Source organism: Lepidochelys olivacea (genome assembly GCF_965140295.1).
Source record: "Lepidochelys olivacea isolate rLepOli2 genome assembly, chromosome: 3".
Classification (NCBI taxonomy): Eukaryota; Metazoa; Chordata; order Testudines; family Cheloniidae; genus Lepidochelys; species Lepidochelys olivacea.
In genome coordinates, this window is record NC_140413.1 from 205,684,528 (window position 1) to 205,707,765 (window position 23,238).

Below are 23,238 nucleotides of genomic sequence, written 5' to 3' on the forward strand. Positions count from 1 at the left end.
GCAGGCCCGTGTTCTAGACCTGCTGGGCCTTATAGCTAGACCTGATCCAGTGGTATGAAGAGATACAAAATAAGCCTGGTGCTTGAGGAGTTCACACTTGATATTTGGTTGGTGAAATGTTGTTATAGAACACACAACCAGTTTTGGGTGTGTGCCCAGTGTCTTAACAGTCTGCGCTGCAGTTGGCATTCATGGTCGTGAGCCACTCTAGACAACCTGACATGCACTCTCTTGACTTCTGCAGCAAAGCTGTTAACCATGTTGTCCAGATAGTGCTATCCGGCACATGGACTCTTGCCTGACAAGGACTGGCAAGGCGGGCTGTTAAACTCTTTGTGACTACTGGGGGGTGGGGGTGGGGGACTACTGGGGGTGAGGGCAGAACCCACTAAACGAGAGGCAGGAGACTGACAGTGACTGATTCTCCAGGTCAAGTGGTTAGTGCTTGAGGCTGGGCAGACAAGGATATGGAGGCTGAATTCTGGGTGATGTGGGAACCCACAAATAACCCCTCTGTGGTGTTCAATAAAGACTGGGAGAGGATGAAATTAAGACATTATCTGTCTAAAAGCTCTGTTTTAATGGGCTGTCATAGTAAAAAAGTAGGTAAAGGAGGAGTTCCCCAGGAATCACAGATTGCTGAATAAATGTAATTTTGAGTGTGTGTTAGGGAGTAGAGGGTCAGGAAGAGCAGAAGATAGTATATATATTTTTTTCAACAGGCCTTGGCTGCTGAGACAAGAGAGAGCCATTTCAGGCAGAACTTGGCAATACTGACTAGCTCCTGTTTGCTTAAGCTCCTTCACTTTTCCTGCAGGTGTGAAGGAATACCAAATAAGAAGATGCAGAATTGGAGTGAGCTCCCGGTAGAGGTGATGGGTGGAGAGGGAGATGATATGATATACTTCAGCTTTAGGAGAAAAGCAGGCCTGTTGTTGTTCCCTTGATGTGGGCCTATCCTATCCAGATGAAGTTGCTTTCTATTAAAGAAACAATTCTAATGCAGCAATTACCTTTTGTATTTGGCTTTAACAGCTGGTGCCCATCAAATCAATGCCTGCTTCTCATCAGCAGCTGGTGTTCTTTGAAACAACAGGGAATCGAAACTTCCAAGATTCCTCACTTCATCCTAGGGGAGAAACCAGTGACCCTCCACAAGCACAGAGGCTAACCTTTCCAGAGGCAGAGATGCAATTGGCCTCATTAAACACAGGCTGTTAGATCCCAAACAAGACTTGTGGAGTACTGAACACTTTCATTTGTAAAGATGTTTGAGAGTCTAATAACCATGCTGCAATTGTAATACTAGTGAAACCCTTTTGAAATTTCATTTACAAGAAGAGTAGTGCTAGAAATAATACATATTAAGGCATATGGCAGGGAGCTCATGAGGTATATTGTTATTCCAAAGTGTTCTAACACCCTTGTGGAGTGAATACTTTCCAGTGAATTTCATATCATTTAAAAACATCTGTTCTCTTTGATGACAGTTATTTTCTGACTTTAGTTTACATTTTTGTAAACTTGTTAAGATATAGCTTGGTGATATGGGAGCCCTTAAGAGGAGGATTAATACTCCTAAAAAAACAGAACAAAAAGAGGGGTAGGAATGGAGAAAGAGATCTATTCCTTTGTCAATGCATCCAGAATTCCAATTCACATAAATTAGTTATTAGTTTAAAAAAAAAAAGCAACCCTGCAGTTGTGTACTGGGTATTAACTCTAGACTATGTTATTACCAAGTTAACAGAAAAAATACTCAAATTTTATTATTTTATTATTATGCTTATATGTTTTGCAACATAATTTGGGTTGAAGTATGTTTTTGAACTGAAAGAAAAGCTATAATAAAAAGTTAGCCAAGTTTATATCTGTGGACATACGGATATTCAGTTGTGAGGGCATTAGCAAATCAGAATTCAAGGATTTGCATACTCTAGTTACAAAAAGATTGTAAATTCGTAATTACGGGGGTGGAAGGGGATCCCTATTCTCTGACTAGCTCAGACTGTAATTTACATCAGTGACTTAATTTAGGGTATGTCTACACAACAAAATTAGGTCGAATTTATAGAAGTTGATTTTGTAGGAAGTGTTTTTATACAGTTGATTGTGTGTGTCCCCACACAAATGCTCTAAGTGCATGTAGTCGGCAGAGTGTGTCCACAGTACCGAGGCAACCATCGACTTCCGGAGCGTTGCACTGTGGGTGGCTATCCCACAGTTCCCGCAGTCTCCGCTGCCCATTTGAATTCTGGGTAGAAATCCCAGTGCCTGATGGGGCTAAAACATTGTCACTGGTGGTTCTGGGTACATATCGTCAGGCCCCCCGTTCCCTCCCTCCCTCCGTGAAAGCAGCAGCAGACAATCGTTTCGCGCCTTTTTTCTTGAGTTACCTGTGCAGACGCCATACCATGGCAAGCATGGAGCCCGCTCAGGTATCCGTCACCGTATGTCTCCTGGGTGCTGGCAGACGCGGTACTGCATTGCTACACAGCAACAGTTTATCGCCTTTTGGCAGCAGACAGTGCAGTATGACTGGTAGCCGTCATCGACGTAGTCCTGGGTGCTCTTTTAATCGGGCGCCTGGGCAAACATGGGAGTGACTCAGCCAGGTCATTTCCCTTGTTTCGTCTCGTGGCAATTCAGTCCTACCGGCAGTGCACTGTCTTTTAACCTCCAGCTAGCAGAAGATGATGGCTAGTCGTCATACTGCAGCGTCTTCTACCGAGCACCCAGGAGATGATGACGGCTAGCAGTTGTACTGCACAGTCTGCTGCCAGCAAGATGTATAAAGATAGATGAAGTGGCTCAAAACAAGAAATAGACCAGATTTGTTTTGTATTCATTTTCTCCTCTCTCCCTCTGTGAAATCAACGGCCTGTTAAACCCAGTTTTGAGTTCTATCCTTGAGGGGGCCATTCAGTTTCTCCCAAAGCCACCCCCTTTGTTGATTTTAATTCCCTGTAAGCCATGTCATCAGTCTCCCCTCCCTCCGTCAGGGCAACGGCAGACAATCGTTCCGTGCCTTTTTTCTGTGCAGATGCCATACCCCGGCAAGCATGGAGCCCGCTCAGATCACTTTGGCAATTAGGAGCACATTAAACACCACGCGCATTATCCAGCAGTATATGCAGCACCAGAACCTAGCAAAGTGATACCGGGCGAGTAGGCGACGTCAGCGCGTGACGTGAGTGATGAGGACATGGACACAGACTTCTCTCAAAGCACGGGCCCTGGAAATGGGGGCATCATGATGCTAATGGGGCATGTTCATGCGGTGGTACGCCGATTCTGGGCTTGGGAAACAAGCACAGACTGGTGGGACCGCGTAGTGTTGCAGGTCTGGGACGATTCCCAGTGCTTGCGAAACTTTCGCATGCGTAAGGGCACTTTCATGGAACTTTGTGACTTGCTTTCTCCTGCCCTGAGGCGCAAGACTACCAAGATGAGAGCAGCCCTCACAGTTGAGAAGCGAGTGGCAAGAGCCCTGTGGAACCTTGCAACGCCAGACAGCTACTGGTCAGTCGGGAATCAATTTGGAGTGGGCAAATCTACTGTGGGGGCTGCTGTGATGCAAGTAGCCAACACAATCAAAGATCTGCTGATATCAAGAGTAGCAACCCTGGGAAATGTGCAGGTCATAGTGGATGGCTTTGCTGCAATGGGATTCCCAAACTCTGGTGGAGCCATAGATGGAACCCATATCCCTATCTTGGCACCGGAGCACCAAGCCGGCAAGTACATAAACCGCAAGGGGTACTTTTCAATAGTGCTGCAAGCACTGGTGGATCACAAGGGACGTTTCACCAACATCAACATGGGATGGCCGGGAAAGGTACACGATGCTTGCATCTTCAGGAACTCTGGTCTGTTTCAAAAGCTGCAAGAAGGGACTTTATTCCCAGACCAGAAAATAACCGTTGGGGATGTTGAAATGCCTATAGTTATCCTTGGGGACCCAGCCTACCCCTTAATGCCATGGCTCATGAAGCCGTACACAGGCAGCCTGGACAGTAGTCAGGAGCTGTTCAACTACAGGCTGAGCAAGTGCAGAATGGTGGTAGAATGTGCATTTGGACGTTTAAAGGCGCGCTGGTGCAGTTTACTGACTCGCTTAGACCTCAGCGAAACCAATATTCCCACTGTTATTACTGCTTGCTGTGCGCTCCACAATATCTGTGAGAGTAAGAGGGAGACGTTTATGGCTGGGTGGGAGGTTGAGGCAAATCGCCTGGCTGCTGGTTTCGCACAGCCAGACACCAGGGTGGTTAGAAGAGCACAGGAGGGCGCGGTACGCATCAGAGAAGCTTTGAAAACCAGTTTCATGACTGGCCAGGCTACGGTGTGAAAGTTCTGTTTGTTTCTTCTTGATGAAACCCCCCGCCCCTTGGTTCACTCTACTTCCCTGTAAGCTAACCACCCTCCTCTCCTCCCTTCGATCACCGCTTGCAGAGGCAATAAAGTCATTGTTGCTTCACATTCATGCATTCTTTATTCATTCATCACACAAATAGGGGGATAACTACCAACGTAGCCCAGGAGGGGTGGTGGAGGAGAGAAGCACCAGGAGGGGTGGTGGAGGAGGGAAGGACAAGGCCACACAGCACTTTAAAAGTTTAAAAGTTTAAAACTTATTGAATGCCAGCCTTCTGTTGCTTGGGCAATCCTCTGGGGTGGAGTGGCTAGGTGGCCGGAGGCCCCCCCACCGCGTTCTTGGTCGTCTGGGTGAGGTGGCTATGGAACTTGGGGAGGAGGGCGGTTGGTTACACAGGGGCTGTAGCAGCGGTCTGTGCTCCTGCTGCCTTTCCTGCAGCTCAACCATACGCTGGAGCACATTGGTTTGATCCTCCAGCAGCCTCAGCATTGAATCCTGCCTCCTCTCATCATGCTGCCGCCACCTTTCAGCTTCAGCCCTCTCTTCAGCCCGCCAGCTCTCCTCCCGGTCATTTTGTGCTTTTCCTGCATTCTGACATTGTCTGCCTCCACGCATTCATCTGTGCTCTGTCAGTGTGGGAGGACACCATGAGCTCAGAGAACATTTAATCACGAGTGCGTTTTTTTTGCCTTCTAATCTTCACTAGCTTCTGGGAAGGAGAAGATCCTGTGATCCTTGAAACACATGCAGCTGGTGGAGAAAAAAAAAAGAGACAGTGGTATTTAAAAAGACACATTTTCTAGAACAATGGCTACACTCTTTCACGGTAAACCTTGCTGTTAACATTACATACACAGGACATGTGCTGTCGTTCCAAGGTTGCATTTTGCCTCCCGCAACCACGTGGCTAGCCCCTTACCCCTCCCCGTGGCTAACAGCGGGGAACATTTCTGTTCAGCCATAGGCAAACAGCCCAGCAGGAACAGACACCTCTGAATGTCCCCTTAAGAAAAGCACCCTATTTCAACCAGGTGACCATGAATTATATCTCACTCTCCTGAGGATAACACAGAGAGATAAAGAACGGATGTTGTTTGAATGCCAGCAAACATACACTGCAATGCTTTGTTCTACAATGATTCCCGAGTATGTGCTACTGGCCTGGTGTGGTAAAGTGTCCTACTATGGTGGATGGAATAAGGCTGCCCTCCCCAGAAAACGTTTGCAAAGATTTTGGGAGTACATCCAGGAGAGCTGCAAATGCCAGGGCAAATTAATCATTAAACATGCTTGTTTTTAAACCATGTATAGTATTTTAAAAGGTACACTCACCAGAGGTCGCTTCTCTGCCTGGCAGGTCCGGGAGGCAGCCTTGGGTGGGTTCAGGGGGTACTGGCTCCAGGTCCAGAGTGAGAAACAGTTCCTGGCTGTCAGGAAAACCGGTTTCTCCACTTGTTTGCTGTGAGCTATCTACAACTTCATCATCATCATCTTCCTCGTCCCCAACCCTGCTTCCGTGTTGCCTCCATCTCCATTGAAGGAGTCAAACAACATGGCTGGGGTAGTGGTGGCTGAACTCCCTAAAATGGCATGCAGCTCGTCATAGAAGCGGCATGTTTGGGGCTCTGACCCGGAGCGGCCGTTTGCCTCTCTGGTTTTCTGGTAGGCTTGCCTCAGCTCCTTAAGTTTTATGCGGCATTACTTCGGGCCCCTGTTATGGCCTCTGTCCTTCATGCCCTGGGAGATTTTAACAAATGTTTTGGCATTTTGAAAACTGTAACGGAGTTCTGATAGCACGGATTCCTCTCCCCATACAGCGATCAGATCCCGTACCTCCCGTTCGGTCCATGCTGGAGCTCTTTTGCGATTCTGGGACTCCATCATGGTCACTTCTGCTGGTCACCTCTGCTGATGAGTTCTGGCCAGCATGGCAAGCTGCAGGTGACCATGCAAACAGGAAATTGAAATTCAAAAGTTTGCGGGCCTTTTCCTGTCTACCTGGCCAGTGCATCTGAGTTGAGAGTGCTGTCCAGAGCGGTCACAATAGAGCACTCTGGGGTAGCTCCCGGAGGCCAATACCGTCTAATTGCGTTCACAGTACCCCAAATTCGACCCGACAAGGCTGATTTAAGCGCTAATCCACTTGTCGGGTTGGAGGAAGGAAATCGATTTTAAGAGCCCTTTAATAAGTCGAAAAAAAGGGCTTCATCATGTGGACGGGTGCAGGTTTACATCAATTTAATGCTGCTAAATTCAACCAAAACTCCTAGTGTAGACCAGGGCTTACATGTGCATCAAGGGGAGTAAAGATGCCTTAGTGTTCAGATGCTTTTTAGTGCTTGTAATTTTTTTTTATTCATAATATAAGTGAAAAGCTTTCAGTTCAATAACTGCAATTACGTGCTGGAAAATAAAATTGGCATTTATTTTTTCCAGTGCAATAGTTAAAGCTAAAATCTCTGATGGAAAATATATTTTGAAAAGTAACTTTGTAAAAACACCATAGGGTTCCATGTATGTTTTCTTGGTAATTTTTTCATATTAAATCCTTTTGTTAACAAGTAGAAAATTATATTTTTAACTTTAGCCCTGTGGGTTGAATTAGGAGATTTGAAAGTTGGACTGGTTAAAAGTTCTGTTGCCAAAGTTCAAACCATAATAGAATCCAGCATGCTCTCTCCCTCTTTTGTAGCTGTGGTGGTGCATTAGCATTGTCAGTATTTTTTTTTAAGTTTATTTTTGTCAGTAAAGTAAGACTGTATTATAACTCTGAATATTCATAGGGAGCAAAGCCCTTTATTATGAAGGTGATATTTTAAAATAGGGCCAGGTATTTATCTCCTGAACAAATACACGCGGAGGAGGAAGAAAGCTAATACAAAAAGTCTGGCTTTTGAATAGCTCTAGAATCAGCACATGATCTCTTCTGCCCCGACTAGTCTAAGGGATTCACAGTGGCAGGACCACACCAGGGTACTGTGGAATCCTAAGGATCCTGGACAGCTGCATGGAAGGTCCCTCAGTCACGGCAGTGTGGCCAGGCCAACAGCTATGCTGCCGTTGGCTTGATGGCTTGCGTTTCATTGTGTCTGGGTCTATGCTAGGGAATTCCCATTGGGGCTACCACCTGTTAAGATACACTGATTGTAAGCTCTTGGGTGCAGGGGAAGTCTTTTTGTTCTGTGTACAGCACCTAGCACAATGGGGCCTGGTGCATCACTGGGGATACTGGGCGCTACTGCAATATACGTAATAATAGGAGCCCTAGGATGGACAAAGATCTTACGACTTCCAGTATTTTTGCCACCATCTCACTTAAACCTGCGGAGCAGTACACCTTCTGAGTGGGCTCAAAGCCGCATTAGCAGCCTTTATATTTTACTGTCGAAGGCATGAAGCTCTTGATAGCAGGGAGCTTGAATTCAGTTATTCCTCCTGACCCCAGACACGCAGAGTCTTTCTACTGTGTGGATCTTTCATGGAGGGTAGTATGGCTGCAATAGGGAAGGGAAAGATCATCCCATGGTCATCTTTTCAACGAGGGCTTTTTCCATAGATTCACTCCCCTCTGTATCATAGTCAATTATCTGCCTGTAACCACACTTTCATAGATTTAAGTCCAGAAGTGCCCATTATGATCATCTAATCTGACCTCCTGCATAGTGCAGGCCAAAGATCCTCACCCAGGGACTTATGTATCAAACCCATAACTTCGGTTTGAACAACAGTATTTGTTTTGGAAAGACCTCCCTTTTAACGGTAGACTTTTTGTACACCTAGTTAACTTAGTATTCTTAAGTAAACTACTCTGCTTTCTTCTAAGGCAGCTTTTTGGCTTTGCCAAAGTTATCACGAAGAAATATCTTGGCACTGATCCTTTCATCTTGACATACAGTCTGGTAAGCAGCACTTTAAACAGGCAGTTGGTCTAGGCATTCGGATGTGAGACAAATAACAGGTTGGTTAACATCATGGTAGTTTGCTGAGTTATAGGAACACATTGCGTAGCAATTGCTGAAATCCAGAGAATTGCTAAGGAAATATAAGCTCAGAATCAAGCAATTTGTTTGACAGTTTCTGTCAGAAGATAAATGACATCTATTTAGAGTATGAGTACTTTTTTCTTCCCCCTGTGAAGCATGTTTTGAAACTAAAAAGCACAAAGGGTATTGCTGTAGAAGGGAACACCATGTTCAGGCTAGTTGTAGCATAAATTGTGGTACATTATGTCTTCAGATCTTGATTATTATAGATGATTTGATATATATATATATAGATAGATGATATAGATGGTTGATGAACCAGCATACTCAGTCATCTGCATCACTGTGGTATCCGAGCTTCTCCCAGATATTTAAAAATAGAAATAATAATTTCTCCTTTCCTTCCTTCCCTCCCAATCTAGTCTGACCTCCTGCATAGTGCAGGACAAAGAATGTCACCCAATAATTTCTGCTTGATGAGTTTTATATGGTTATTTTGCTTGCGTGCTTGCTTTGTTGTTTGTGAGTGTGCTGAGCATCTCTGTTTTGAAGAAATTTACTAAGGAAAGCTAGGGCAAAGAAATGAGTTTTGAATTTAACTGTGGAAGTGTCAAGGTCCATGGTGGTTCTTATCTCTTGAGGTTGAGTTCCATAGCCTCACTCCAGCTCCTCTAAAAGGTCTGTCTCCTCTGTTTGCAAGCCCCTTGTAGGTGGTGGATGGTTTTTCCATTGTTCTGGTAAAATGCAATTATTGCAGGAGTTCATGGCCATGGAGGCTTTGTCTATACTAGAAACACTACAGCAGTACAGCTGCACTGCTGTAGTGTAGACCAGGGGTTCTCAAACTGCGGTCCACGAAGGTACTCCATGGAGTCTACAAGTCATGTCCAGCTCTAGGGGATCATGCCCGGGACCGCTGGCCCCACTGATCAACTCCTTCCCCTCCCTCCCAGTGCCTCCTGCACACCACGGAACAGCTGTTCAGCGGCTTGCAGGAGGCACTGGGAGGTAGGGGGAAGAGCAGAGATGGGGCGTGCTCAGGGGACGGGGCCGAAAGAGGCAGGGAAGAGGTGGGGCGGAGGTGGGAAGAGGTGGGGCAGGGGTGGGGTCTTGGGGGCAAGGGGTAGAGTGGGGGTTGAGCACCCTCAGAGAAAATTAGAAGTTGGATTGAGGATCCGAGAAAAATTTAAATCAAAATGGGGGTCCTCAGGTTGCTAAAGTTTGAGAACCACTGGTGTAGACATTAACTACAGCAGCAGAAGGGGTTCTTCCATAAACGCAGTGCTGTCTATTAGGTTAGCTTGATTACATCTTTCAGGGCTGTGAAAAATTCACACCCCTTGAGCAGCATAGCTGGATCAGCCTACCTTTCCAGTGTAGATTAATCTGGAGAAAGAGATGATTTCTCTGGTATTTGGGGCCAGAATGAAGGAGGCATAAAGAGTTCGGAACATCAGAACAGAGACCTTGACCTGAACTTTATGCATTGAGGAGCCTTTTCAGAGAATAGAACACAAGGTGACATTCATGGAAATCGGTGTTGCTAAGCAAATAGGCTCTTGAACCTACTGGGAGTTTTTTGAGATATAATTATAATTAGAGCTGTAAATACCACCAAGATTAGTAGCTTAGTCTGCCTTTCAAACACCACATTTGTATCTAGGAATTGATATTTGTAAGAGGAAAATCCAAATTGTATTTATTTACTGCACTTTAATCAAGCAGCGCCAAAACTCAGTTACGTAATTTTTTTGATCTGAGGGCGCAAATGCAGATCTGTGGTTTCCCCTTTTGCTTATTGGACAAGTTTATATGACTGTCTCTCAATGTACACGATATATGAGTTGTGACAGGCCAAAACAGGCTTTATCCATTAAATGTTGACTGGTCTTTTTATCTAGGATTTTCTGACACTCCTATTATTGTATCTTTTGGTCTTTTATCTATTGTAACCAATGTCCACATTGTTGTTAGTGGTAATTGATGTAAATGTGGAAGTCACCAAGTACAGTACATTTTGATTACCCCAGTGCTAGAGTCAACAAGATCCCAAATGGTAGCAGGGGAGAGGGTGAATGACCTGTACGCCACCACAGCTATGTTAATATCATGTAGAGGGTTAGCCAAAGTAGACATGTCACATTTGAACAAATGCCAATTTTGGGATAGCACGCATCTTACATCTCAGATGGAAATCCACAGTCACTTCCTCTCCGTTGCCCATTCTAGGTGCATGCTAAACTGAGTACCCATGCAAGCAAAGTTGGCAGTCTTACCCACAATTGAACCCAGACCTGCATTGCATAGTACTGTCCAAAGGGGAAGGTGTCAGTCTCTTACTTGAGTCATGACTACTGCATGTGGAATATGGACAGATTAGTAACTGATTTGTGCTTGGCTGTTAAATTTATAATCCCTAATATCTCCTGGTTTGTTACTACAAAAATCTGAGGACACTGATGCTCCAGATTGATCAATCTTCCAAACTCCGATTCAATCCTCCTGGCCATCCTGATATGACCCTCAAAAATTCACATCTTCCTTAAGACGAAGGCCCAAGATCAACCTCTCAGCAGAGCACCAAGGCCAAATCCCTTGGATTGACGATATCTCAACATGTAGCTGGGTCAACAGAGGGTGTCTTCAATATCCTCTCTTTACCCAAACCCCAAGTCTCCACCATTAATTGACAATCACTTATTTGCTCTGTTGGGTGATATAGAATTCCCATTTAGTCTCCCTATCAGTACTGAAAAGTTGTATCTAACCTCTGAGTAGATTTCAGAATCCTTGTCTGACATGGGGTGTTCCAAGTTCACCTCCTGCGTTACCGCCAAAATCAACTGGGGAACCTCATCCACAAGGTGGTGGAGGCTGTGCCAATGATCCAGGAGACCTAGTTTTACAGTAACTTTTGCTCTTTGGGTTCACTTGTATTTACAAATTGTATTGTCTTTACCATCACTTTAAAAAAAAAAAGAGAGAGAGAAAGTGAGAAGGAAAGGAAAGCTGCCAGTTCATTTATAATTTTTTCTGTAATAGAAGTCTTTATGATGCTTCTGCTGTGATTAATTTTTCTGCAGCTTGGCAGTTCTTGCCCTGGAATCTAAATTTTAATCACATTTGAATTCTCTTTCCTTTGTAGCCTGTTCATGCTAGAATCTGCCTTCTCCAGTCCAAAGTCTTTTATTAAAAAACAAAAGAAATATGACTAATAAAACATAATATGAAATGTCACAGAGTATATAACACCTTCCCATAATAAACGTAATTGATTAGTAAAGAACTGTTTTAATAATTTCTTGACTCTGTTACGCTATATTGAGCAACACAAATTCAGCTTGCTTTTCTGGCTGAGTAGACTCCATGCTATGCAATTTTTAAAGCATCACTCTTCCTAACTTAATTCCTATAGCCAAGAATAAGAGCAATAAGGTATCCTAGTACTGTTTATTACATAGTGTAAAGTACTGAAGCTGTCTTCTGTCTGACTTTTAGTAGGCTTTATCATCACACTTTAACTTGTTTGCTGGAAGAGGTGTTAAAATATTTTTGACTTTTGTCTGTTTTATGTCTCTGCCTGTCTGTCTTGCAATTCTTCAGAACTGAAATAAAATTGAGAACCATACCTGCCCATGCCTGATTTGGTCAAATTTATTACTGGATTACGTAGAAAAGAAACAAGCCCGTTGGAATGAGCTTCCAGTAGAGAAGAAGGTCGGGAAAAATACTCCATTGAATTCCCTTTTGTTTAATGTTAAGTTAGGTCCTGTCTACACTGAGGGTATGTTTACACTTAAAATGCTACAGCAGCACAGTGGCTGCTCCGCTGTAGCACTTCAGTGTAGACACTCACTACGCTGCAGAGGCAGAAGGGGTTTTCCGATTGCTACAGCTAGTCCACCTCCCGAAGAGCTGGTAGCTAAGTTGATGGAAGAATTCTTCCATCGACCTAGCACTGCCTAGGCTGGCGGGGGGGGTGTCTGTAGGTCCGCACCCTAAGCTATACCGATGTAAGTTTTCAGTGTAGAACAGCTCTGAGATGTGTAAGCGTTAGCACCATTTTAGAAAGCCTTGTTAAAATGTGTTTCTCTAGGAAGGTGCTAATGTGGTATCCCTCATCATCACAGATGGTACTAAAGTGCCTTTATAAAACTGTCAACAGATTGTCTTTAGCCTAGGTAGGGATCTCAGGTCTGGTCTACACTACAGACCTATATTGGTATAACTACATTGCTCAGGGATGTGAAAAATCTACACCCCTGAGCAAAGTAGTTATGCTGACCTAACTGCCCGTCTAGACAGCACTATGTTAGTGGTAGAGCTTCTCCCGCCAACCTAACTACAGCCTTTCAGAGAGGTGGATTAACTACGCAATGCAGGGTTTTTCATGTAGACATGACCTAGGTAGTGGGGGGAAGAGGGGGGGGGCAATGTTGGCTAATGATTAGTACAGGGAGCTAGAAGTAAGAACATCTTGGGGTTTCTTCTGAGTGTTGCTGATTGACTGTATGACCTTGAGGAAGCCAGTGAATATTTATGTATTCATTAATGGTATTTACCAACCCTCCTCACCACCCTGAGATTCTTGTGTGAAAAGCGCTTTATAGGTGGAGTAGTCCAGAAATAAGTCACATCTGCATTTTTTTTCTAGTGAAGGAAGCCTGAATAAGTGACGCATTTTCAAGACCAATAAAAACCTTAACAGCAAATATTCAACATGTTGGTTCCCCAGCTATAGTCTGATGGATTCGTAGTTTTAGAATTTTTTAGGTTTTGTAAAGAAAAACAGTGCGATGATTAGATATTATTAATTGCAAAGTCTTTGTTGCATATATACTGGAACATTTCATGACTCTAATAGGTGGACTGTTACGTAACAAGATATTTTGCAATTTCAGAAAATAGTATTTATAAAAGAATACAAATAAAGGCATTTAAGAATAAGTACTTTCTTCTTTCTGGTAAACCTAATAATTCAAGGTCCATAGACTAGAAGTTTGCTGATAATACGTGGATATGGACCATCTGAGCACTCGGGCCAGATTATGCTTTATGTGGGAGTAGCCTGTGTCACAGTCCGGAAGCTTGCCGAGTTTCTCCTCATGGAATGTTTCTAGAACTGTTGCCTCAAAGTGTCCAGGCCTGGCTGGGGTTTGCCCCCTCTTTAAATGAGATCTGTGTGGGGCACAGGGTTATCTGTGGGGGGACAGTCTGTCCCCTGCAGCCTCAGTGGTATCATGGCTCCAGCTGCAGTATGAATACCGTGTCTGATGCTCTCAAAGAGCTTGACAGACATTAAGAAGTGAAGTGTGTCAACACCTTTGTGAGCAAGGGAGAGCTCAGCCCCAATTTACTGACAGGGAAATGGGCCCAGAGATGGAGTGGACGAGACTGGGACGGAACCCAGGTGGGCTGAGTCCCACTCCTGTACTTATTTAGAAACAGGGATGATTCCGGAATGAGTGAGTATTGAGCATTTTTTACCCACTGAAGCCTACTGTGATTTACATTTTCTGTGGCTTTGGCTTGAAAGACCAACTCTCTTGGTAACAGTTGCTATGGGAAACATGCTGTACTGTAACATTAGTAGCTGTAAATTACTGAACTTCATGATCTAAATTCTCTGCTTGTTTGGTTTTTAAAAAAGATCTTGTTTTGTATTTCCTGGCTCATAATTCTGCACATTATTGCTCTCAGAATTGCTTTTTATGGCTTTTATAATAGCTGCTTTTTATGAGGGATTTATAGCTTATTATACTTTCACTCCACTTCTAGAGATACAGTCGGTCAATGAAATACCTGCCTTTGAAATAAGGTAAACAGTTCTGTAGGCAGCTGTGTTGTGTTTGGTTAAATTCTCCATTATCCAGTACTGTTGAAATGAAAAACAAAACAAAGCATAGACTTGAGTATATTTTAGAATAATCTTCCCTAGGTTCTAGACGTTTGAGAACTGTACTAATGGAAACCACAAAGGCTTTCAGCTTTAAGCCTCAGTCCAGTGGCAAGAATGTGAGCAAAGAGTCAACAGTCCAGTGTGACCTCCCAGAGGCCTTGTACCCGATGAATGTACAGTCTCAGGAAGATTAGCTGCTGCCATAGCCTTTGGAAAGCTAAGTACATGCTCCACACACGGGACCAGCTCTGTATAAGCTTCTTGTGCTCCCTGAATCCAAGGACAGAGATTGTGTCAAGTTCCTTCCCATGGATGAGTGAGTGGAAGGGTAGCCTTGTGGCTAAGGCATTGGACTGTGTATTGACAAGTCTGAATACGCTCCCTAGCCCGAAAACAGACTTCCTGTGTGACTGCAGGAAAGTTGCATATGGCCTGGTTTTTTTTAGAGGTGTTGCACAACCACAGTTCTCATCACCGTCTGTGGGAGTTGTAAGCGGTCAGCACCTATGAAAATCAGGCCATTCCTTTCTCTGTCCCTCAGTTTCTCCATCTGTAAAATTGAATTAATACCACCTCCCTGCCTCACAGGGGTGTTGGGAGGCTTAATTCATGTTGGGTTGCTCAGATACTGCAATGATGAGCACCAGAGAAAAGCCTGTAAAAATCAAATGGTAGGAAGAGAGAGGTGAAAGCTTTTTTGCACCCTCTTCTACCCATTGCCCTTGCACACCTATATATGGCGAGATGCAGTTTGGCCCCAAACCTGTTCCTTTTAGTTCAAACTGAGGTCAGGTTGGGGGCACCTACTGAGCAAAACTAGTTACTATCTGAAACCTCTTTAATGGCCTCTCTGAAAATGAATTGGTGGCCTTCATCCAGGTCCTAGTGCATAGATGTTCACAGTGAAAAACCTACCACAATTGGCAGGAAGTCGCACACTTGCTTACCAAGTTTATTCTTTTTCATTATTGCATGTTAAAGCCCTTAGCAGATTTAGAGAATTTGTTGAATAAAATCTCTTTGCATATAATCTTGGATAACATTTGTTCTAAAATCAATATTTCACCAGGGGTAAAAAGTTAAGGCAAACGTTACTCCAGGGTACCAGAATTTCCTTCAAATTGCTCCAAGAATGAACTGTTACATGTAAACTTTAAATTTAAAAAAGGTCTGAGAGCTTATCAGCAGACAGAGTAATCTCTCTAAAACAGAATGTACATCTAAAGCCAGTGGAAAGAGAATGCATGAGAATTAAAACTATATAAATAAACTAACAAGCTTAAATAGTATGTAGCGGATACTTCTGCTGGCATAATGTTTGTTTGTATCCAGTACCCTCAGCATTTTTATTCTGTGCCTTTTGTGTGACCATTTCCCCCCCAGCATCCGCATGCGTTTGCTATATTTTTGCATTGTTCAGCCTTGGTATTCACCATCAGATATAGTTTAAAGGGAATTCCTCTGTTGCTTGTACTGAGATTTCAACGCACGTTGTCAGAGACACTGTCACCTCTGTCACTTAGGCTCTCTTCATCATAATACTGTTTGATGTATCTGCTGTCATTTAGGATTGGTTGTAGGGGAGGTGAAGAGATGTTAGATAAGGAAGAATTACCGGTAATTTATGTTTGTCACCCTTGTCTTCCCTCAACATCCTAACACTGCGTTCTTCTCTGCTATAATGTAGTCTGGTGGCATGTTTGTAGCATGGGAAATGTTGTAACTGCAAGTGAAAGGCTAGTGCTTCTTGCTTCCTGTTCAACAAGTGGAGACAAATTGCTCGATAATGTGTGATTGTAAGATGGGCAAAAGGAGATTAAGACAATTGCTGAGAAGTAATTCATTCATGTCTTTATGTATATTTCACTGTCACTTAATTTTTAAAAGGGAGTGGCTATTTCAGATTGTAAATGGTAATTCTAACCGTTATAATTCTTCTGTAATACTGATTTAATCTAATTCTGGCTATTTAAGTATACTTCATATTTCTCTGGACTACACTGTTATAAATAAATCAGTTAAAAATTAAACTAAGGGCAATAAGTGTCTCCTGAGAGGTTGTATAATAAAAATTAGAAGCTGGAAGTGGCCCAGTTGTAGGTGAAACACTAGTAAAAAGCAGTCGTCAGAATAACTTTATTAGTTGTAAAATGCCGGTCTCTTTTTCTGATATTGTTAGAAGGATGGTATATTTAGTACGTGGTTGAAACAATAAGTAAAAAATAAAATTAGAAAATACCTACGTGCTCATGAGAGAAAAGGCCTAACCGCTGACTTTTATCATGAGAGAAAAAGTCATGACTCACTGATGTACTAGAATTCTATGGACATGTCAGTAGAGTAGGGGTATGTCTACACTACGAAATTAGGTCGAATTTATAGAAGTCGGTTTTTTAGAAATCGCTTTTATATATTCGAGTGTGTGTGTCCCCACAGAAAATGCTCTAAGTGCATTAAGTGCATTAACTCGGCGGAGCGCTTCCACAGTACCGAGGCAAGCGTCGACTTCCGGAGCGTTGCACTATGGGTAGCTATCCCACAGTTCCCGCAGTCTCCGCTGCCCATTGGAATTCTGGGTTGATATCCCAATGCCTGATGGGGCTAAAACATTGTCGTGGGTGGTTCTGGGTACATATCGTCAGGCCCCCGTTCCCTCCCTCCCCCCGTGAAAGCAAGGGCAGACAATCATTTCGCGCCTTTTTTCCTGAGTTACCTGTGCAGACGCCATACCACGGCAAGCATGGAGCCCGCTCAGGTAACCGTCACCCTATGTCTCCTGGGTACGGCATTGCTACACAGGAGCAGCAACCCCTTGCCTTGTGGCAGCAGACGGTACAGTACGACTGGTAGCCGTCATCGTCATGTCTGAGGTGCTCCTGGTCGCCTCTGTGAGGTCGATCAGGAGCGCCTGGGCAGACATGGGCGCGGGGACTAAATTTGGAGTGACTTGAGCAGGTCATTCTCTTTAGTCCTGCAGTCAGTCCTATTGAACCGTCTTATGGTGAGCGGGCAGGCGATACGGACTGCTAGCAGTCGTACTGTACCATCTTCTGCCAGGCAGGCAAGAGATGAAGATGGCTAGCAGTCGTACTGTACCATCTTCTGCCAAGCAGCCATGAGATGTGGATGGCATGCAGTCCTTCTGCACCGTCTGCTGCCAGCCAAAGATGTAAAAGATAGATGGAGTGGGTCAGAACAAGAAATAGACCAGATTTGTTTTGTACTCATTTTCCTCCTCCCCTGTCTAGATCACACTGCAGTCACTCACAGAGAAGGTGCAGCGAGGTAAATCTAGCCATGTATCAATCAGAGGCCAGGCTAACCTCCTTGTTCCAATAACAACGATAACTTAGGTGCACCATTTCTTATTGGAACCCTCCGTGCAGTCCTGCCTGAAATACTCCTTGATGTACAGGCACACCCTTTGTTGATTTTAGCTCCCTGAAGCCAACCCTGTAAGCCGTGTCGTCAGTCGCCCCTCCCTCCGTCAGAGCAACGGCAGACAATCGTTCCGCGCCTTTTTTCTGTGCGGACGCCATACCAAGGCAAGCATGGAGGCCGCTGAGCTCATTTTGGCAATTAGGAGCACATCAACCACCACACGCATTATCCAGCAGTATATGCAGCACCAGAACATGGCAACGCGATACCGGGCGAGGAGGCGACGTCAGCGCGGTCCCGTGAGTGATCAGGACATGGACACAGATTTCTCTGAAAGCATGGGCCCTGACAATGCATGCATCATGGTGCTAATGGGGCAGGTTCATGCTGTGGAACGCTGATTCTGGGCTCGGGAAACAAGCACAGACTGGTGGGACCGCATAGTGTTGCAGGTCTGGGACGATTCCCAGTGGCTGCGAAACTTTCGCATGCGTAAGGGCACTTTCATGGAACTTTGTGACTTGCTTTCCCCTGCCCTGAAGCGCATGAATACCAGGATGAGAGCAGCCCTCACAGTTGAGAAGCGAGTGGCGATAGCCCTGTGGAACCTTGCAACGCCAGACAGCTACCGGTCAGTTGGGAATCAATTTGGAGTGGGCAAATCTACTGTGGGGGCTGCTGTGATGCAAGTAGCTCACGCAATCAAAGATCTGCTGATATCAAGGGTAGTGACCCTGGGAAATGTGTAGGTCATAGTGAATGGCTTTGCTGCAATGGGATTCCCTAACTGTGGTGGGGCTATAGACGGAACCCATATCCCTATCTTGGCACCGGAGCACCAAGCCGCCGAGTACATAAACCGCAAGGGGTACTTTTCGATAGTGCTGCAAGCTCTGGTGGATCACAAGGGACGTTTCACCAACATCAACGTGGGATGGCCGGGAAAGGTACACGATGCTTGCATCTTCAGGAACTCTGGTCTGTTTCAAAAGCTGCAAGAAGGGACTTTATTCCCAGACCAGAAAATAACCGTTGGGGATGTTGAAATGCCTATAGTTATCCTTGGGGACCCAGCCTACCCCTTAATGCCATGGCTCATGAAGCCGTACACAGGCAGCCTGGACAGTAGTCAGGAGCTGTTCAACTACAGGCTGAGCAAGTGCAGAATGGTGGTAGAATGTGCATTTGGACGTTTAAAGGCGCGCTGGTGCAGTTTACTGACTCGCTTAGACCTCAGCGAAACCAATATTCCCACTGTTATTACTGCTTGCTGTGTGCTCCACAATATCTGTGAGAGTAAGGGGGAGACGTTTATGGTGGGGTGGGAGGCTGAGGCAAATCGCCTAGCTGCTGGTTACGCGCAGCCAGACACCAGGGCGGTTAGAAGAGCACAGGAGGGTGCGGTATGCATCAGAGAAGCTTTGAAAACCAGTTTCATGACTGGCCAGGCTACGGTGTGAAAGTTCTGTTTGTTTCTCCTTGATGAAACCCCCCGCCCCTTGGTTCACTCTACTTCCCTGTAAGCTAACCACCCGCCCCTCCTCCCTTCGATCACCGCTTGCAGAGGCAATAAAGTCATTGTTGCTTCACATTCATGCATTCTTTATTCATTCATCACACAAATAGGGGGATGACTACCAAGGTATCCCAGGAGGGGTGGTGGAGGAGGGAAGGAAAATGCCACACAGCACTTTAAGCACAGCACTTTAAAAGTTTACAGCTTTAAAATTTATTGAATGACAGCCTTCTTTTTTTTGGGCAATCCTCTGTGGTGGAATGGCTGGTTGGCCGGAGGCCCCCCCACCGCGTTCTTGGGCGTCTGGGTGTGGAGGCTATGGAACTTGGGGAGGAGGGCGGTTGGTTACAGAGGGGCAGCAGTGGCAGTCTGTGCTCCAGCTGCCTTTGCTGCAGCTCAACCATACACTGGAGCATTCTGGTTTGGTCCTGCAGCAGCCTCAGCATTGAATCCTGCCTCCTCTCATCACGCTGCCGCCACATTTGAGCTTCAGCCCTGTCTTCAGCCCACCACTTACTCTCTTCAGCCCGCCACTTACTCTCTTCAGCCCTCCACCTCTCCTCCCGGTCATTTTGTGCTTTCCTGCACTCTGACATTATTTGCCTCCACGCATTCGTCTGTGCTCTGTCAGTGTGGGAGGACAGCATGAGCTCGGAGAACATTTCATCGCGAGTGCGTTTTTTTTTCTTTCTAAGCTTCACTAGCCTCTGGGAAGGAGAAGATCCTGTGATCCTTGAAACACATGCAGCTGGTGGAGAAAAAAAAAGGGACAGCGGTATTTAAAAAGACACATTTTATAAAACAGTCGCTACACTCTTTCAGGGTAAACCTTGCTGTTAACATTACATACATAGCACATGTGCTTTCGTTACAAGGTCGCATTTTGCCTCCTCCCACCGCGTGACTACCCCCTCAACCTTCCCCCCTCCCTGTGGCTAACAGCGGCGAACATTTCTGTTCAGCCACAGGCAAACAGCACAGCAGGAACGGGCACCTCTGAGTGTCCCTGAAGAAAAGCACCCTATTTCAACCAGGTGACCATGAATTATATCTCACTCTCCTGAGGATAACACAGAGAGATAAAGAACGGATTTTGGTTGAATGCCAGCAAACATACACTGCAATGCTTTGTTCTACAGTGATTCCCGAGTACGTGTTACTGGCCCGGAGTGGTAAAGTGTCCTACCATGAAGGACGAAATAAGGCTGCCCTCCCCAGAAAACTTTTGCAAAGGCTTTAGGACTACATCTAGGAGAACCGCAAATGCCAGGGCAAAGTAATCCTTTCACATGCTTGCTTTTAAACCATGTATAGCATTTTAAAAGGTACACTCACCAGAGGTCCCTTCTCCGCCTGCTGGGTCCAGGAGGCAGCCTTGGGTGGGTTCGGGGGGTACTGGCTCCAGGTCTAGGGTGAGAAACAGTTCCTGGCTGTCGGGAAAACCGGTTTCTCCGCTTGCTTGCTGTGAGCTATCTACAACCTCCTCCTCCTCATCATCTTCTTCGTCCCCAAAACCTGCTTCCGTATTGCCTCCATCTCCATTGAAGGAGTCAAACAACATGGCTGGGGTAGTGGTGGCTGAACCCCCTAAAATGGCATGCAGCTCATCATAGAAGCGGCATGTTTGGGGCTCTGACCCAGAGCGGCTGTTCGCCTCTCTGGTTTTCTGGTAGGCTTGCCTCAGCTCCTTCAGTTTCACGCGGCACTGCTTCGGGTCCCTGTTATGGCCTCTGTCCTTCATGCCCTGGGAGATTTTCACAAAGGTTTTGGCATTTCGAAAACTGGAACGGAGTTCTGATAGCACGGATTCCTCTCCCCAAACAGTGATCAGATCCTGTACCTCCCGTTCGGTCCATGCTGGAGCTTTTTTGCGATTCTGGGACTCCATCATGGTCACCTGTGCTGATGAGCTCTGCATGGTCACCTGCAGCTTGCCACGCTGGCCAAACAGGAAATGAGATTCAAAAGTTTGCGGTTCTTTTCCTGTCTACCTGGCCAGTGCATCTGAGTTGAGAGTGCTGTCCAGAGCGGTCAGAATGGAGCACTCTGGGATAGCTCCCGGAGGCCAATACCATCGAATTGTGTCCACAGTACCCCAAATTCGAGCTGGGAACGTCGATTTAAGCGCTAATCCACTTGTCAGGGGTGGAGTAAGGAAATCGATTTTAAGAGCCCTTTAAGTCGAAATAAAGGGCTTCACTGTGTGGACGGGTGCAGGTTTAAATCGATTTAACGTTGCTAAATTCGACCTAAAGTCCTAGTGTAGACCAGGGCTTGGAAATAAAGGAGAGCCGACTGACAGTTTATTTGCACCTTCAAAAAAACCTTTTGAAAATGTCCCTCAGGAGAGGCTATTGAGAAAACTAGGTAGTCATGGGATGAGAGGCGAAGTCCTGTCATGGATCAGAAACTGGCTCAGAGACAGAAAACAGAATAGGAGTAAAAGGCCCTTTTTCATAAGAGCAAGAGGTTAACAGAGGGATGATGAAACAATACTAGGAGCGGTGTTTAATATGTTTAAGAATTTGGAAAAATTTGACAATTATTTCAGTTTTCTCAAAACCAGAGAAGAGGATGAGGTAGTTCAGAGGGACTTAACCATGTCAGGTACATGCTGACAAGTGCAAGGTAAAGCACATTAGAAGGAACCATTTGAACTACTTGCACACCTTACTAGGATATAAATTAACTGTAACCACTTTGGTGTGTGGTGGAGAGAGAGACCCAAGGATCATTGCAGAGAGATCAATGGAGATCGCTGCTCAATGTGAATCGCCAATCAAAAAAGCAAACAAAACTTTAGGATTCTTAGGGAATTTGGAAAGTGCTTTGTGCATAGTGTGCACAACCACAGAAAAAATAATACTATAAATTATTACAATGCCACTGTATAAATCATTTGCACATTGTCTGGAATACTGTGCTCAGTCCTGGTCAACCTATCTTGAAAAAGGATGTAGCAAAATGGAAGGTGGTGGTGGTTGGGGTATCCAGACAACAAAAATGATTTGACGCATAGAAAAACTTTCATGGAAAGGGTTTTTAAAACAGTTCCAGTGTTTCACTTAAGACATGTTTACAAAGGCATTCAAATTAATAAATGTTCTAGAAAGGGTAGATCAGGGATTTCTGTTCATGCTTGCTCATGATACAAAAGCAAAAGGATGTGCAACAAAATTGAAAGTTACAAATTTAAAGCTGATAATGCTTTGTGTGAAAAGTTCTTTCATTTGCCTGTGGAACGTACTGCTCCAAGCCATCTTTGAGGCCAAGAGCATAGCAGAATTAAAAAAAAATAAAATAAGTTGGACGTATGTCCATGTACAAAAAAAGTCACAATTAGAATCAACACTGATCCCTCCAGGCATAAGCAAGCGACTGACTAATGGGGCTTAGATAGAAACTTTACTTGTGGATAGTTAATCCAAAACTGTCTCCGGTAAGATTTCTTGTAACTTTTTCTGAAACATCTGGAACTGGCCACTGTTGGAAACAGGGTACTGTGCTAGATGCACCACTGGTTTGGTCCTAATGGATAAGATGGAAAGAATGTCACTGTAGGAGATTGGAATTAGCAGAAGAAGATAAAAGGGTAGGAAAGAACTAGAAGGAAGAAAAGGGAAAAAATTGCATAGGATGGGAGGGCAGAGGGGCAGAGAGAATATTTTCTTGTCTTCTATTTGTTACTTCCTATGTACAGTAAAAAATAAACTTTAAAACAAAATCTTGAGTAGGAACATCATATTGTTGCTTTTGCTATTATATTACCACTTATTTATTGTAGCTTTGGAATATGCGACTACCTGTGGGATGTTCAAAGAGCCATCTCTGAGATATGGACTGAAGAGATGGTCACCTCGAGTAGTAAAATACTAGGAGCAACACAATATTCAGTAATTGCTTGCATTGGAGACTGCAGCCCTGTAAGCAGCAGAATACCTAGAGCTGGCCTCATCCTATAGGTACTATCTCACCTATGGAAGCCAGCCATATGTTACAGAAACAAAGACCTGATGTGGTGTTTCAAACACCCTTCTCAGAATGTTAAGTTTTTGTAATACCTTCCATCAGTTAAAGAATA

The 23,238-nt window shown here is 44.8% G+C and overlaps 2 protein-coding genes across 3 annotated transcripts in view; one reads left to right on the forward strand and one right to left on the reverse strand.

Moving 5' to 3' along the window:
* The window catches only part of DTD1 (D-aminoacyl-tRNA deacylase 1), a 101,841-nt gene that overhangs the window by 35,157 nt on the left and 43,446 nt on the right, over nucleotides 1–23,238 (forward strand). The gene's annotated exons all lie outside the window — the stretch shown is intronic.
* On the reverse strand, nucleotides 19,364–20,909 carry LOC311518330 (uncharacterized protein; the record flags this gene model as incomplete). The annotated part of the gene is made up of 2 exons (XM_084624052.1): nucleotides 20,493–20,909; nucleotides 19,364–19,905 (listed from the first exon to the last, which is right to left on the reverse strand). Exons 1-2 carry the CDS (start codon nucleotides 20,896–20,898, stop codon nucleotides 19,364–19,366), a joined length of 948 nt encoding a protein of 315 aa, XP_084480178.1. The 5' UTR covers nucleotides 20,899–20,909.